This window comes from Bactrocera latifrons, unplaced genomic scaffold (assembly GCF_001853355.1).
Source record: "Bactrocera latifrons isolate USDA-ARS-PBARC rearing strain unplaced genomic scaffold, ASM185335v1 scaffold_59, whole genome shotgun sequence".
Taxonomy (NCBI): domain Eukaryota; kingdom Metazoa; phylum Arthropoda; class Insecta; order Diptera; family Tephritidae; genus Bactrocera; species Bactrocera latifrons.
The window spans coordinates 1,193,802-1,209,390 of NW_017537256.1; the positions used below are offsets into that span (position 1 = coordinate 1,193,802).

At 34.3% G+C, this 15,589-nt stretch overlaps 7 protein-coding genes across 13 annotated transcripts in view; 4 read left to right on the forward strand and 3 right to left on the reverse strand.

Annotated features, from left to right (window-relative positions):
* Positions 1 to 4,268, reverse strand: part of LOC108974823 (unconventional myosin-VIIa-like) — a 106,181-nt gene extending 101,913 nt beyond the window's left edge. Inside the window, exon 1 of the mRNA XM_018942884.1 lies at positions 4,185 to 4,268. Coding sequence (XP_018798429.1) covers positions 4,185 to 4,202 — 18 coding nt within the window. The 5' untranslated portion in view covers positions 4,203 to 4,268. The remainder of the gene's footprint in view (positions 1 to 4,184) is intronic.
* Positions 3,039 to 4,460, forward strand: LOC108974824 (ubiquinone biosynthesis O-methyltransferase, mitochondrial-like). Of its 2 annotated transcripts, none has more exons than XM_018942886.1 (5): positions 3,039 to 3,139; positions 3,193 to 3,414; positions 3,492 to 3,888; positions 3,967 to 4,126; positions 4,212 to 4,460. In XM_018942886.1, the coding sequence occupies exons 1-5, from the start codon at positions 3,090 to 3,092 to the stop codon at positions 4,325 to 4,327; spliced, it is 945 nt and encodes a 314-aa protein (XP_018798431.1). In that variant the 5' UTR covers positions 3,039 to 3,089; the 3' UTR covers positions 4,328 to 4,460. The 2 variants fall into 2 exon arrangements, with proteins under 2 accessions (XP_018798431.1, XP_018798430.1); XM_018942885.1 differs by having other exon boundaries at positions 3,040 to 3,139; positions 3,190 to 3,414.
* A 382-nt stretch (positions 4,461 to 4,842) lies between these two features.
* LOC108974765 (ubiquinone biosynthesis O-methyltransferase, mitochondrial-like) lies at positions 4,843 to 6,175 on the forward strand. The gene is made up of 5 exons (XM_018942793.1): positions 4,843 to 4,988; positions 5,039 to 5,245; positions 5,312 to 5,684; positions 5,741 to 5,900; positions 5,965 to 6,175. The coding sequence occupies exons 1-5, from the start codon at positions 4,960 to 4,962 to the stop codon at positions 6,078 to 6,080; spliced, it is 885 nt and encodes a 294-aa protein (XP_018798338.1). The 5' UTR covers positions 4,843 to 4,959; the 3' UTR covers positions 6,081 to 6,175.
* Positions 6,176 to 6,250: 75 nt separating this feature from the next.
* Positions 6,251 to 6,929, reverse strand: LOC108974766 (M-phase phosphoprotein 6). The gene has a single exon (XM_018942795.1). The coding sequence runs from the start codon at positions 6,848 to 6,850 to the stop codon at positions 6,377 to 6,379; it is 474 nt and encodes a 157-aa protein (XP_018798340.1). The 5' UTR covers positions 6,851 to 6,929; the 3' UTR covers positions 6,251 to 6,376.
* Positions 6,930 to 7,247: 318 nt separating this feature from the next.
* LOC108974781 (transcription factor E2F2) lies at positions 7,248 to 9,158 on the forward strand. The gene is made up of 5 exons (XM_018942816.1): positions 7,248 to 7,610; positions 7,900 to 8,009; positions 8,070 to 8,325; positions 8,389 to 8,713; positions 8,767 to 9,158. Exons 1-5 carry the CDS (start codon positions 7,461 to 7,463, stop codon positions 8,874 to 8,876), a joined length of 951 nt encoding a protein of 316 aa, XP_018798361.1. The 5' UTR covers positions 7,248 to 7,460; the 3' UTR covers positions 8,877 to 9,158.
* Positions 9,159 to 9,322: 164 nt separating this feature from the next.
* LOC108974774 (probable ATP-dependent RNA helicase DDX47) lies at positions 9,323 to 11,302 on the reverse strand. The gene is made up of 3 exons (XM_018942804.1): positions 11,039 to 11,302; positions 10,718 to 10,976; positions 9,323 to 10,492 (listed from the first exon to the last, which is right to left on the reverse strand). The coding sequence occupies exons 1-3, from the start codon at positions 11,210 to 11,212 to the stop codon at positions 9,438 to 9,440; spliced, it is 1,488 nt and encodes a 495-aa protein (XP_018798349.1). The 5' UTR covers positions 11,213 to 11,302; the 3' UTR covers positions 9,323 to 9,437.
* A 376-nt stretch (positions 11,303 to 11,678) lies between these two features.
* LOC108974831 (intersectin-1) overlaps positions 11,679 to 15,589 on the forward strand; it is a 9,511-nt gene continuing 5,600 nt past the window's right edge. For 3 of the 6 annotated variants that reach the window (XM_018942918.1, XM_018942919.1, XM_018942913.1), the window contains exons 1-8: positions 11,679 to 11,763; positions 11,990 to 12,527; positions 12,680 to 13,435; positions 13,512 to 13,936; positions 14,003 to 14,276; positions 14,337 to 14,484; positions 14,544 to 14,810; positions 14,876 to 15,519. In XM_018942918.1, the coding sequence (XP_018798463.1) occupies positions 12,364 to 12,527; positions 12,680 to 13,435; positions 13,512 to 13,936; positions 14,003 to 14,276; positions 14,337 to 14,484; positions 14,544 to 14,810; positions 14,876 to 15,519 (2,678 nt within the window). In that variant the 5' untranslated portion in view covers positions 11,679 to 11,763; positions 11,990 to 12,363. The other 3 variants (XM_018942914.1, XM_018942915.1, XM_018942917.1) reach the window with 3 other exon arrangements.

Consider the following 15,589-nt stretch of genomic DNA (forward strand, 5'->3'; position numbering starts at 1 on the left):
ATTTATTGCGCAATAAAAATTTTCTCTTAATTTTTTGGAATTCTTTTTTAAACTTATTTTTTTATTTTTTTTTTATTATTATATTACATATTTATTTTTTTGTTAATGTTTTTTATTTATTAATTTCTGAATTTTATGACGGAAAGGAAAAAATTATTTTAAATTGCAAAACTAACAGTCTTATCGGATATATATCTGTCTCTTATACACATCTACCCCACATATCTCTTAACACTTCAGTCGCAAATTTTTGTTCAGATTTGTTGAGTGGCGATATTTAATTTTTTTTTTGTTAATTTATTTTTTTTTCATTGATTTTTGACGATGACAATTTTTTTAACTTTTTTTATTATTTTTTTTTTTCCTTCGATTTTTGATGATAGATATTCGTAAAAGCTAACTTTAATCGAAAAATTGTAAACTAATGTATTTTTCAGAGTACATACCAAGCGTAAAATAATTCTTTTTTTGACACACCCTAATACACACCTTTACAAACTTAGGTACGATTTAAACATGTTGCGAGCAAGAAAAGCTGGACTTACTTGTAAAATGGAAACAAATTTTATTTTATTGTATAACGGCATAAGAAATACACATACATACAAATATATATTGCAAATCTCATTCAACTATCTGCATTACAACAGCAACTACCATCCTTATGATAATTTTAAGAATTAAATGGCAGAGTTACACTATATATATTTATATATATATATATATATATACTTATATATATATATGAATTTAAGTAATTCATATTTCGTATGATAAGACGTTACACAATTTTAAAACAAATAAAAACTTAAAATAATAGAAAATGATTTAAAAAATCTTTAAAAAAATATTATACCACATAGGAGTATACAATATGACGTAATGTTTAGGGAAAACGTTATTTGCTTGAAATTTCTGACAAACCTAATTACTTAAGTTAGTGAAAAGTAATATATATACACCTATACATATGTACAAATGTATGTATATACGAATATGCGAACTTTTAACTTAATGAAAATATTAACTTTGCGCTGAAAGCAAAACTTTTTGTGTCATTTTGACATCACCGAAATTACTAGCAACGTTAAAAATTCCCCCAAAAAAAATATAAAACAAAAATTATAGATAATATTTGTTCTACTAGTTGAAGTTAGTGAACATTTGACTCATATACTAAACGGCAAGCGCATTGCGCTTTCGAAAAAAAAAAATTATGTAAATGCATTGTGGATTCTTTCTCAATTTCTCAGCATTTTTTCGGATAGCATAGACGAGGCCGCAATTAGTGTTGAATTTAGTTCTTATACTTCTAAGGCAATTATAGGCGCACTTAGCGGTAGATACAGACTTCGCAAAATCTCAACTTTATGGTAGTAAATTAGCTTTAAAATGCATATACATATGTATGTATGCATATGCTCTCAGCTCATTTAACTGAAAATCCCAAAAAAACATCATAATAAGGTATCAACAATTTTTATTTCAAGTTGTATAAACGAAAAAGTGGCGTACTTGAAGCGTTGAGTTATAGCGTAGGTCATAGTTCGAACAAACGGAACGAAAGTTAGTAGAATGTTATATTAGGGCCATATTTATATATGAAAAGATAGAAAAAATTAACATTTTATATATTAATGTGTCATTCACAGATATAATAGTGGCAAAGTGGCGAAATGGCTACTCAAATGCGGGCACTGTGGCAATATTGCAATAAGTCAGCTCTTCTTTATTTATCACCCATCGTTTTTTCTATAAATATTTAATCAATTCATTTTAAAACAAGCAAATAAAATAATTATACATTTAAATGTGCTTACATTTTCCATTTTGTGCCGAAATAAACAAAACGTGAGAAAAGAGTAAAGAGCTGATTGTGATTTACGTCAAATTCCCAGGCATACCACTGAACATATGACATTAAAGAAGTACCACTATTATTTTAAAGACTAAATTAAGAAAAAAAAAACTTTAGCACTTAATGCTTTACGTATTCTTTATTTAAGTACATATTTTGCAATAGAAATATGCAATATTTTGAAGTTCGACAAAAGAAAATCAGAAAAATACTTGCAGTATATAAAAGAGGATAGTTTGAATAATAGTACCAAAAACCAGAAAAATATTACGATTGAAAAACAGTGCAGCAAAAAAGTGAAAATTAATAAACTCATAGCTATTCAAGAAAATTACTCAACAAAACGAACTTGTTACCTTAACGATGTAAGCAATCAAACAGTAACATAATCGATAGCACTAACTAATAAAACAAAAATTAATAAAACAAAAAATTTTCAGTGTTAATAACAAGAAACTGCATGCGAATGAAAAAAAAAATCACAATAAACATATTTAGCCAAATTACAAGTTCATAATAGGAATGCACCTCACAAAACTTAGTTAAAAGTGAGTTCTCAAGTAAGGAATATAAAAAATATATACAGTATATAATTCCATATTACTAGTTTGCGCTTCAAAAACGGTTATGACTAATGTAATTAACACTCAGTTTCATGTACATAATTTTTTTTTAATTTTTTCCAGTTTTAAATTAATTGAAATTATAATAATTAATGTTACAGAATATGTAAATTATATACAATACATACGAGTATTATAATATGTATAGTTGAAATGCATACCCTTGGCACATGATCACGCCCGTTAGTGTATTGATTAGCTTTAGAACATACATATACATATATATATTTTCTCGAAACGAAAGTTATTCAATTAGGTCCGCGTAAATCGGTGATATTGTTAAGTATGTAATTTTATTTTTATTTTCCACTGAACTACGTAAATAAATTAAATAAAAAACAAAAATAAGACTTAATATATTGTTGCTTATTGTTGTAACAGCATTTCACTGATAAGCTAATTGGTAAGTATAATTATGAGTTTTTGTGGCTTAAGTTGTGGGCAGTTGAGCTTCACGCCACTTTTTGTTGGCTGCTCTTTTAATTATCATATTTAAGATTAATAAACGAGTGCTTTTCGTTACTTCCGCTTTGCTATAACTATTATAAGCGTTCACTTTAACTTTTAAGCGCAGTCAGGATTAAGAACTCAGTGCATTCAAAAGCAATATGTCGTTGAGAACGGTCACAGCTGTGCCATCTTTATTGCAACAGCAAAGGTTTTTTACTTAAACAATTTATACTCGAAATTACCAAGATCTTTCTGCAGCAGGTATTTTTTGCAAAATACTTTTGGTTATCTTCGATACGCACAAACTTCTTCGAATACAACTTACACTTCAACACCGACTGCAAGTACAGCAAAGAAAAACGAAGAATTTCAACAATTTAACGACAGCACACAAAAAGAAATTGATCACCACGCGCGGTTATCAGCGACTTGGTGGGATTTAAATGGTCCATTACATGGTTTACACAAGCTGAACGATTTAAGGTGCGCAAATATATGTATTTTTAATAAGATTAAATAATATTTTTCACTTCACTTTATACGTGCAAATGTATACACAGAGTTCCTTTCGTGATCCACGGTTTGGTGGCTCAAAGTATCGTCGACAAGAACTTCAGAAATACCGCCGCCACGAATTTGAGAAATGCAGGTAAAGTGCTGCAAAATAAAAAAATTTTGGAAGTAGGTTGCGGTGGCGGCATATTAACGGAAGCGTTAGCACGTCTAAATGCTAATGTAACTGGCGTTGACTTGGGCGCAGACGTAATCATGACAGCCGAGAAACATTTAAATGAACATAGTCCCGAACTAGTCGAGCGTATAACTTATAAAACCGAGTCAATAGCGGAACATGCAAATGACCATGCAAATCATTATGATGCAATTGTATGCTCAGAGGTATTGGAACATATTGACGAGAAAGAAGCGTTCTTAAAAGATTGCGTTAGGGCTATAAAGGTATAATTTTAAAAAATCATATTTTTTATATGAAGCGTGTTTTAAAATCAATAAACTCGCGTGTTTACGAAACATCAGCCTGGCGGTTCAATATTTATTACGACCTTGAATAAGACCGTTCTGCAGTGGTTCATAGGAATTATTCTCGGAGAATATGTATTTGGTGTTGCACCGAAAAACACACATCACTGGAGTAAACTGATAGCACCACAAGATGTGCAACGCATTCTGACTGCATGTAAGCATAACATTACTTATTAATATATGTATATACATATCTATACATACATACTTACCTTTTTTAATGTATCCATTCGTCATAGTGAATTGTGAGACGGTATCGCTGAATGGCCTCACTTACAATGTTTTTTATAGGCGTTGGCGGTGGATTAATACTACCAAACTATGCTATGCGCTCCACGCTATTAAAGCTGCATAAATAATTTCAATTCAATTTATGTAATATTTTTATAAAACCATAAACTATTCATATCTATTACTCAATATTTTAAAACCATATGCACATAACGAACAAATATAACATAATAATAAAACAAATCACCAATTTTGAAGCGTTTTTTTCACTTTGTCATTGCCATTTATTAAAAAGATGTAGAAAGTTCTATTTTTCGTAGTTTTGCTAGATTTGAATTGTCATTTGAGCATGACGTTCTACATCAACCGGAAATGCGCTAATAACAAAACAAAGACAGGCAACACAATATATTTAAAAAAAAAATTCAGGCAGCGTATTTACACATATATATCAAGAAATAAATTAAAATTGAAACTAATTATAAATAATATATAAAACACGTTAAAAATGAAACGTAAAAAAATTCCAAATATATAATTTAATGGAATTAATCGAAGTACTGAGCGGTTTAGCATACTCGCTTATTGTGCTGCAAAAATTATAATCAGTTGGCAGCATTATTTACTGTCATTTCCATATGAGCTTTATTTATTTATTTAGAAATTATTTAAGTGAATTGAATGTAAAAACTTGTTTTAGTTGTTTTGAAGTATAGTATTTGAGTTTATTTTAACTAAGTGGTTAAAGACGTCAAAATGTTGTCCCCTTTAATAAAAATTCAAAGGTTTTAACCCTCTACAGTCATATTTCGAAAAAATAATGAGATTTTTGCAGGCATCTATTGGTTGGTACTCCTCATCACCGGTATGCACAAATATCTGCCAATAAGATTAACAATTCCTTAGTTAATGGCCAAACACAGAGAACGCACACCCATACCGTCAGCACACAAAAAGAAATTGATCATCATGCCAAATTATCAGCAAACTGGTGGGATTTAAATGGGCCGATGCAAAGCTTGCATAAGCTAAACGAACTAAGGTAACCAATTATATTCTAAGTTGCATTGTGTTAATTAATTAAGCTTAACTTAAATATTGTATATAGAGTGCCTTTTATACGAGATGGTATCACATCACGCGGTAACGTAGATCCAAAATTAATTAATACAACAAAAGTCTTAAAGGATCAAGCTATATTAGAAGTAGGTTGTGGGGGCGGTATATTAACTGAGGCATTAGCACGCCTTAATGCAAATGTAACGGGTGTTGACTTGGGCGAAGACGTAATAATAACTGCAAGAGAACATTTGGAGATACATAGTCCAGATTTGAAGAATAATGTAACTTACAAAATTGAACCCATTGAGGTGCATGCGAAAACCAAGTTAAACCATTACGATGCTGTTGTGTGCTCAGAAGTGTTGGAACACATTGACGATAAAGCAGGTTTCCTAACACATTGTGTTAACACCTTGAAGGTAGGAAGATCATCATACACAGATGCTTTGAAAAATTATATTTCATATATTTTTAGCCAGGAGGATCAATATTCATTACTACCATGAACAAAACTATTCCACTATGGATAGGAGGAATTTTGCTGGCTGAAAATGTATTTGGTATCGCACCGAAAAATACTCATCACTGGAACAAATTAGCATCACCGCTAGATGTGCAACGTATTCTATCTGCATGTAAGTTTTTTTTTCAATTAAAGCGTTTTATTTTATTAAAGTTTTTTGCGCGCATTGATTTCAGTGGGTTGTCAAACTGTATTGACAAATGGCTTCACATACAACGTTTGTCGTAGACGCTGGAAGTGGATTAATTCTAACGTAATGTGCTATGCACTACAAGCTATTAAGATTGAATAAATTAGTAGTAAATTTGTAGTACTTGTTATTTTTATGATGCCTCCACTATAAGGTTAAAAAAATGAAATATAAAATATATATGTACTGTTAAGAAATTATGTATTACTTCTTAATTTCAAATGTTGTCATGACCTTTCTCAATGATAGCAGGTGTCAACTAAAAAACACCGTTTGAAAAATTATAAATGTTTAATATTATTTAATGTTTAGAGTTCTTTTTATACATGTTACGAGCTTCCACATGCGTATGCATATCAATTTAGAATTGTGTAAATAGTTTTCCGTTTATTGTTATCTTAAACATCGTCTTCTTGAGGTTTGTGGAACCTCGCTTTTTTATTCTGCCATTTGGTTTTCTCAACGTTGTTGCGTTTTGCTTTGAATTGAGCCTTTGTTTGGAATTTCTTTTGCATTGTCACCTGCTGTGCATTATAAAAGGAGGCCATATCCTTGTCAGACACCTCAGTAGGTTGCTCATGTCGTGTATTGGCTACTTTCTCCGCTTGTTCCAACTCTAAAAGACGTTCAATTTCCGGATTCATGCCTCGAAAACTAAGTCGCCCCTCAATAAGATTTTCGCAATGTACAAAACTCGGCTCCATTATATAGTTTGAATTGCTATTCAACATTTTTTGGGTAATTTCTTGAGAATACATTTCGCGGCCTTCAGCTTCTTCGATCTCTTTATCCACTTTCGCTTTGGTGCGTTGCATGAACTTCATCTCCAAAATACCCTTGGAAAGGCGTGGACGTACTTTTTTTGCGGACATTATGATTAAAATAATAGTTGGAAAATATATAAATTAATACGTTCTTTGAAACACGCTTACGAAGATCACGAGAAAAACATAAAATTGATGAAATATGCGAAGAAGGAATAACAGAGAACGTATATATATAAATATATATATATAAATATACGTTCTGTGTTGATAAGCTGTGTTTCCCGATAGATGGCTCATTGTAGCTAAAGATGCTGCCATGCGTCTATTTACAATTATTAAAGCAATTGTATGGGCAGTACAAAATCAAAAGATTATTTTGCTTTTGTATTGCGTTTACACAATGCAACCACCGAGCAACTTATGTTACTTTATTAAATATCTTAGGCGATACATAAACCAAATAAATAAATTACGCTATTGTGATCTTTTGAGAACTTCAATGACATGACCAAGAAGAAGAAGTCGAAATGGCGGCAGTGTTGAAAGTTTAGTTATTCTATTTATCATAAATATTCGCGCTATATATTAGAACATTTTGTCGAAAGATCCTTAGCATAAAAGAAATTAATTATTATAAAGCTTTGTTACGATTTGCAAGAAGTCAAACTTTAGTAAAGGAGTTCGCAACGTAGATGTGAACATTGTGAAAGATACGATGATGAGCAAACGAATGGTGGTGAACGATTCCGCGCCCACCCCAACAAGGCAAGAACAACAGCAGCGCGCGGTTGGTTCTCTTGTGGCACTTACCCAAAAATTCGTCCAATTGATGAAATGGAATAATGGACGGATAGATCTCAGAGAGGTAATTTCGTAGAAGTGCGCTTTGAGAAATTTATGTTTGCGTTTTAAGAAGTAGGGTAGTCCATGCCCAATTTATTTGGCGCTTTCACAATAATTTCTATACAATTCAAGTTTAGAGTTGTTTAGTTCCTTTAGGATACTACCTTAATGGATATATAATTGCTCAAATGCAATATTCTTAAATCTATGAGCATATCATTTAATCTAAGAGCATATATAATGTATATAATACATGTTAACATTGAACTGGGATATATATGTCTGTACATATATAGTTTGATTATTTCTAGGCAACTGAACTGTTGGATGTCCAGAAGCGCAGAATTTATGACATAACAAATGTTTTAGAAGGAGTTGGATTGATTGAGAAGACAAGACACTGTAGCACAGTACGATGGCGGTAATACTTTTCAAATTATTATTACATATTTTCTTTGATATATATGTATAAATTTTGTAGTGGCGCACTGAATGGTAGTACGGGGCACCAAAGTTTAAGAGCAGCGCATGCGCGAGCCAAGCATTTAAAAGCGCTTGAAGCCGATGTAGATCTCCAATTAGAATATGCTCGGCGTAATTTAAAATACATAAAACAAGATGAAGTAAACAAATCTTACGCATATGTAACTCGTGATGACTTGCTTTCGATTTATGGAGAAAATGTTGTACTGGTAATACCTAATCATGACGATGAGGTGAAAATAGAACCTTCACATGTAAGAATAAATATTTTTATAACTTAAACTGAAAAATATAAGTATATATTAAATATGATGCAGAACTCCTTATACGTGTCGCTGGATAATGGAGGAAAAGTAGATGTGCGGCTGGTTACGCAACAAGGTACTTGCACAGCACCTAAATTAGAAACTACTCCGCTAGTTACCCGCTTAGAAACACCATCACCATCTTCATCTAATTGTTCAGAATCAAGTACTTCAAATAAAGCAACTCTAGTCACTGATGAGCATACGTACTTCTGTAATCTCGAACATAAGAAAGAACAAGATGAATTAGAAAATCAACTTGCTGCTCGAATAATTTTTAAAAACTCTTCAGCACAACACTCACTGCGTAGATTTTTCCCAGATGATCCCAATTTAGGTAAATATATTCGTTTACTCAATAATGTACAATAACTATTTTGATAATTTCAGAAAATGCTCCACTAATTCAATTAAATCCTCCCCATGAAGATTACAATTTTGTATTAACAAAAGACGAGGGTGTATGTGAACTCTTCGATATACAGTGCAATACATATTGAGATTACGCCTTAAATTCCTTCTAAAAACTTTTGATCTTTAACTAGTTCTTGTATGATAAATTTGTAGACATATGAAAGCCCACATCTGTTGCGAAACAGTTTATCGAGGGTTATATAGTATAATTTATGTAAAATAAAGGTCGGCACTTTAAACTGCAATGGACGAGATGTAAAAGCAAATAATAAATTTACAATTTTAGTTAATATCAATGTAATTAATACCCTAGCGAAAATTATATTGTATACAAATATTTAAGAAAATTAAAGACTTTCACAAAATTAAAGAAAAAAAACTTGACTTACGTTACATCTTTGAAACTTTAAACTTGAGGGCCAAATTACTTTAAAACTGTTTTGTAAATAATTATAAAACCATACCAATATCTACTTTTTGTGACCATAGAAAACAAATCGAAAAAGGTTCTCACTAAATGAAAGAATCTATGTTAAGTAAAACATATAAATATAAAGTATATGCTTAAAGTATTTATTTTCAAAATTATGAGCTACAACTATCCTACAAAAAATGTACACACTTAACTATGATGATCTTTACGAAGATTACTTCCTTTTAGCCTTTTTCCAATTTTTCTTGCCGCCAGGGCCGCCTTGAGGTTTCATGCGCTTCCGAGCACCAGAAAAATTTTCGGAATCATCATAATCATCCCCCGCTTTCTTAAATTTTCCTTTTTTACTACCCTTATTATCCTCCAAGTCTTTAAGCTCTAACTTCGCAGTGCGTTGGGCTTCGCTCACTCTTTCCTGCAGTGCCATAACTTCATCCTCTTCGCATGGATATAATGGTAACTGTTTGCCAAGTAGATGTTCGATTCGTTGATATAATTCCACATCGTATTGGGTAACAAAAGTAACAGCTTTGCCAGACCGACCCGCACGAGCCGTACGACCTACACGGTGAATATAATCTTTACTATGCGTTGGTATGTCAAAGTTTAACACTACATCAACGTGAGGTATATCCAGACCACGTGATGCTACGTCTGTAGAAATGAGTATTGAGCGATTTTTCGCTTTAAACTTGTTTAATGCGGCTAAACGTTTATTCTGAGACATTTGACCGTGTAGAGGTATGGCCGCTAAACCCAAAGCACGCAGCATTAATGCTGTGCGGACAGTATTTGCACAGGTGCTACAAAATATCATAAAGCTATTTCCAGCCAACTCATTGATTATGTGTACCAAATAAACATCTTTATATTTAACGGGAATAAAGACGTAGTATTGTTGGAGTTGCTCAACCGTTTGATATTTGTTAGAAACTTCCACCTTTACAGGATCTTTCAACGAAGCACGTTGCAATTTCTTTACTTTTTTTGTCATAGTTGCACTGAATAAAAACGTTCGACGTTCCCGTGGTAAGACTTTCAATATTTTATCCAGTTCCACCTCAAAATCCATGTTTAAAATGCGATCTGCTTCATCCATTACCAAATACTTTATAGCTTTAAGATTGAAACCTTTCATGTTTTCAAGATGATCAACTAAACGGCCGGGAGTAGCAATAATTATGTGGGGTTTCTTAGCTAGCTGTAGCGCTTGAGAAACCATATCCATGCCACCAACAACAACGCAACATTTCACGCCTATCGAACTACCTGAAAAATAAGTATTATTCAGTAAATCACATAAAACATATTATAAATACATAAAATAAGCGAATACTCAGAGGTAGTGACGAAACTAAAATAAATGATTTCATGTATAAAAAAATCAAAATAAATTTTTACATCATTGTATACTTAAATAATACTGTAGGACAGCGGGTGGGAAAACAAATATCCATACACCTAATCCTACTCTGCATTTTTTTTTTAACTCACCTAGAGCTTCAAACTGTTCCGATATCTGAAAAGCCAATTCACGTGTGGGGGTAAGGATCAGTGCGAAATATCTCTGGGGATTCTCCAGCAATGCATGCAATATTGGTAAAGCAAAAGCACCTGTCTTGCCGGAACCTGTTTCGGCCAAACCGATAATGTCTTTTCCTTGCAATGCAACAGGTATAGCCTCCTTTTGTATCTTAGATGGAGCTTTCCATTTCAATTCTTCACATGCCTGGCATAACGCGTCAGTTAAACCCTAAAACAGAATACCATATTTCATTAATATTTTGGATAATAATAGCATTATTGATTACCTACGAGGTCTTTCCATGTGACAGAACTTTCGACATTATCTGCTACGATATCATTTTCTGTGCTTTCAGTATCTTCTTCATCGTTTTCTCCTGCTTCATCCCCGGAATTTTCCTTGTCGATTTCTTGCTCTTCATCAGTGGCATTCGAAGAATTTTCGTCCTCTTCTGAAGTACCCATTTTTTTTTATTTTTTATTAATAAAATAAGTGAATGGCGCAGAAATTTCAAAAATTTACCAGAGAATTACTTTTTTAAATGCACACTGCAACAACCAAATTAAAAGTGAACGAAATACCACGCTGCCAAACGTAACCTCAATTCAAGTTAGGGATGTATTTTATTGCACTAAATCTTTTTTGAACCTTATCATTTGCCTAGACATGCGAGAAATAGAACTAGTGTAATAAATACAGATTTATTCACTTTATACAAATTATAGCAACAAAAAGGAGTTGATTATGAGGGAAGTGTCATATTACGAACTTAAAGAATATGGTGTCATTGCAATTTGCATTCTAAATTAATTCCCTCTCAATATTTGTATTTTAATACTAAATCTTATCGATCATTAATTTGACGATAGCTAGAAACGATTTATAAGACTGGCATCACCGTTCCAATTCGATTTATTGATTCTGTGTGACGTTTATTGCCTTCGTGAAAAAGTTAAGTGTCGCGAAAAAGTTTGGGAGAAATAAAATTTTCTGTGTAATTTAAGAGGGATAAAAAGTAATAATTGTGTGAAAATTGCTACAAAACAATTAATAAATACTTTTAGAATTTATGTGTTAACAATGGCTTTCTTTTAAATGGGCTATTGCAATATAACTTTTCATACATGTAATAATCAGGCAATATTTAATCGCAGCTAAATGGTGCCGTAAATAGTATTTATATTAAAAAACAAATATGATTTTCGTAAAGAAAATGCTTAATTGATTTTTTCACATTTTAGATTTTACACCTCCCCTCTGCATTCACAATAATATTAGCCTCACACAATTCGGTGTACACAATAAACGAGGGGGCAGGCAATAGGGGAAATAGCTGATAAGGCCAAGACACTAAGAGGGGCGTTAAGGAATACATACGATAACAGAATAACAATAAAAAGCTGAGCTCTATTTGTAAAGTGTAAAAATTTAATACCTACAAACACAATTTGGAAGGAAACTTTAATATTCTGGGACGACTGAAGTCATAAATTACCATTCTTGTGGCTGCACATTTGAAATAATACCTATTTTAAAAACATTTCTTCGCTCATTGATTGGACTTCGGCGATAGTAGAATAATTACTTGTGAGTAAACGTTTGCATTGTTTTTGCAATGAACGCTGCAGTTGATCCATGGGTAATAACCCAAAGAGAAAAGCTCAAGTATCAGGAGCAATTCAAGGCACTACAACCGCAAGGAGGCTTTGTTACTGGCGCACAAGCGAAAGGCTTCTTTTTACAATCACAATTGCCTCCGCTTATCCTTGGACAAATATGGTGAGTCAGCATTGAAATATAATTCGTATTAACATACGTGAACGGGTTTACTCATACATACAAATTGTCAAACCCAGCAATGTGTTGATTATGAAAGTGTTATTATTGTACGACTATTTATATTTTTTTAAATTTTACGATTAATATTTTAGGGCTCTCGCCGACACAGATTCCGATGGAAAAATGAATATCAATGAGTTTAGTATTGCATGCAAATTAATTAATTTGAAGCTACGTGGAATGGATATACCGAAAGTTTTACCACCCACATTACTTGCTTCATTATCCACAGTGGGAAGTACGCCAACAATGACGCCCACCGCGACCGCAAGTATGAGTCCTCTAGATCCGTTGAAATCAATGTCGGCAAGTGTACCTGTAGTAGCACCCACTGTACCGATATCAGGAGCAACATTGCCTGGCGCTGTACCCGCTGTACCTGGTATTGTTCCGGGTACATTACCAGGTGTGTTACCACAAACTATACCATCTGCAATGACTACCGGTGTTGTCCCCGGTATTCCACCAACAGGATTATCAATGCAGATGCCAATTAATGCTGCCGGCTCGGCCGCAATGGTTCTACCTGGTAATGCAATACCAGCTGGAGTGATGCCAGTCAGTGCTTCGGTTCTACCAGGTGTTAGCACGGCTGGAATAATGTCAGCAGGCATTGTTCCTCCAGTGGCAGGTGGAGTTCCAGTTCCTGGAATGGTTCCAATATCAGTAGCGGCAAGCGGTGGTGTGGTTCAACCAGCTATGGTACCTGTGTTACCACCTGGAAAAATTGTTTCACCACCCAACAGTAGTGAGGTACCCAAATTGCCAGCCACACCAACTCCACCACAAAGCAACCCACCCAGTCGACATATGTCAATATCAGAGCGTGCGCCTTCTATCGAATCACCGTAAGTATTACTTCATTTGTATATTTTTAATTTATTGTTTAATAGTTAAGGGAAATTAATTTTGTTTCAATCACAGGCAAAGTGAGTGGGCCATCAAGGGTCCAGCTAAGCGTAAGTACACACAAGTCTTCAACGCAACTGATCGTACGCGTTCCGGCTATTTGACCGGCGCACAGGCCCGCAGTATACTCGTACAAAGCAAATTGCCACAAGCTACACTCGCGCAGATTTGGACACTCTCCGACTTGGACTCCGATGGTAGACTAAGTTGTGACGAATTCATTTTGGCTATGTTCCTTTGTGATAAAGCCATGAATGGGGAAAAAGTACCCGTTACATTGCCACTGGATTGGATTCCGCCCAGTTTTCGGAAAACCAAATCACGTCAAGGCTCCATTTCAGGACCAGGTTCACGCGCTGGATCCACAACAGCATCTCGTCATGCATCAGTGTCATCTCAAGGAGCCGTTGATGCAGATCCGGCTGCAGGCTTACCTCAAAGTAAACTATTAAAAATCGCTATAAAAGCTGCATTCTAATACATTTATTAATTTATTATCCTTGCAGCAACGTTTGAAGACAAACGCAAGGAGAACTTTGACAAAGGCCAAGCAGAATTGGATCGAAGACGTAAATTACTACAGGATCAGCAGCGTAAAGAGAAGGAAGAGCGCGAGCGCAAGGAACGCGAGGAGGCGGAAAAACGTGAAAAAGCACGCCTGGAAGCCGAGCGGAAGCAACAAGAGGAATTAGAACGACAATTGCAAAAGCAACGCGAATTAGAAATGGAAAAGGAAGAACAACGAAAACGCGAACTTGAAGCCAAAGAAGCGGCCAGAAAGTGAACATTATACATATATAAGCCACTTTGAAGAGAAACTCAAATATTCTTTTTTTTTAGGGAGTTAGAAAAGCAAAGACAAATGGAATGGGAACAGTCACGCATAGCAGAGATGAACGCTCAAAAGCAACGTGAACAAGAACGTGTTTTGAAACAGAAAGCGCACAATACACAACTCAATGTTGAGCTAAGCACACTAAATGAGAAGGTAAACGCACACTATTGGCACTTAAATATGCAAAATCTATAAATTTCTATTATATTTAGATTAAAGATTTGTCTCAGAAGATTTGCGACACACGCGCAGGTGTGACCAACGTCAAAACCATAATCGATGGCATGCGCTCTCAGCGAGACACCTCAATGACCGATATGTCGCAACTGAAAGCGCGCATAAAAGAACAAAACGCAAAGTTGCTACAGCTTACACAGGAGCGCGCTAAATGGGATGCAAAGAGTAAGAGTATAGCTTTGATTGGAGCAACCGACACAGCACAACAAGAGCAATTAAATGCTGCTTTTGCCAACAAACAGGTAACTACACTGGACTACATTACATAATTTCTGTTAAAAATTGCACAATACTTTTGTACTTGCAGCTACTCATCAAGCAATTGAAAGACAAAGTGGAGAATATACGCAAAGAAATTGAGTCCAAAAAGGAAGACATCAATTCTAACGATATACAAGTGGCTGAGGTGAAAGGCGAGCTATCGACATTAATTTCTAAATGCGAAGAATTATATGCTGATTACGACACGCAACGCACGCAAGTGCTTGAATTAAAGTATAACAAGAAGAATGATAATGTTACGGCTACAACCGCCTGGGACACGGGATCAACTGCTTGGGGTACCAGCGTCGATCAGTATGCACTTACAAATGACACTGCTGCCACAGAGACAACTACAAATGCGGACGCACCGGTAGATACCACAGGGCCCGCGCCTGAAGGTTTTGTGAAATATCGCGCGATTTATGAGTTTACCGCACGCAATCAGGATGAAATTACTTTCGTGCCAGGCGATATAATACTAGTGCCGTTGGAACAAAATGCCGAACCCGGCTGGTTGGCTGGTGAGATAAACGGACACACTGGTTGGTTCCCAGAGACGTACGTGGAAAAATTAGAAGATGAATATGCAACTGCCACAACGACTCCAGCTATTACAGCCGAAACCGACACAAGCGAACAGATTAGTGGTTTTGCAGCACAAGACGCCTTCAACGACAACAGCCAAAGGTAAAAAAAAATTTATTTTAAATTTGATTTTACTCCTTTTTTAAATTTTTGCTTTTCTTTTTTTATTTTT

Excerpts from the sequence above, each read along its gene's own strand:
- LOC108974824 (XM_018942885.1), top strand. The coding sequence starts at position 3,090 with ATGTCGTTGAGAACGGTCACAGCTGTGCCATCTTTATTGCAACAGCAA. Across the intron at positions 3,889-3,966 it reads ATTGCGTTAGGGCTATAAAG|CCTGGCGGTTCAATATTTAT; the intron begins GTATAATTTTAA and ends ACGAAACATCAG. Across the intron at positions 4,127-4,211 it reads GCAACGCATTCTGACTGCAT|TGAATTGTGAGACGGTATCG; the intron begins GTAAGCATAACA and ends CATTCGTCATAG.
- LOC108974765 (XM_018942793.1), top strand. The coding sequence starts at position 4,960 with ATGTTGTCCCCTTTAATAAAAATTCAAAG. Across the intron at positions 4,989-5,038 it reads CCTTTAATAAAAATTCAAAG|GCATCTATTGGTTGGTACTC; the intron begins GTTTTAACCCTC and ends AGATTTTTGCAG. Across the intron at positions 5,901-5,964 it reads GCAACGTATTCTATCTGCAT|TGGGTTGTCAAACTGTATTG; the intron begins GTAAGTTTTTTT and ends CATTGATTTCAG.
- LOC108974766 (XM_018942795.1), bottom strand. The coding sequence starts at position 6,850 with ATGTCCGCAAAAAAAGTACGTCCACGCCTTTCCAAGGGTATTTTGGAG.
- LOC108974781 (XM_018942816.1), top strand. The coding sequence starts at position 7,461 with ATGATGAGCAAACGAATGGTGGTGAACGATTCCGCGCCCACCCCAACA. Across the intron at positions 7,611-7,899 it reads GACGGATAGATCTCAGAGAG|GCAACTGAACTGTTGGATGT; the intron begins GTAATTTCGTAG and ends GATTATTTCTAG. Across the intron at positions 8,326-8,388 it reads TGAAAATAGAACCTTCACAT|AACTCCTTATACGTGTCGCT; the intron begins GTAAGAATAAAT and ends AATATGATGCAG.
- LOC108974774 (XM_018942804.1), bottom strand. The coding sequence starts at position 11,212 with ATGGGTACTTCAGAAGAGGACGAAAATTCTTCGAATGCCACTGATGAA. Across the intron at positions 10,977-11,038 it reads CTGTCACATGGAAAGACCTC|GGTTTAACTGACGCGTTATG; the intron begins GTAGGTAATCAA and ends ATTCTGTTTTAG. Across the intron at positions 10,493-10,717 it reads GGAACAGTTTGAAGCTCTAG|GTAGTTCGATAGGCGTGAAA; the intron begins GTGAGTTAAAAA and ends CTTATTTTTCAG.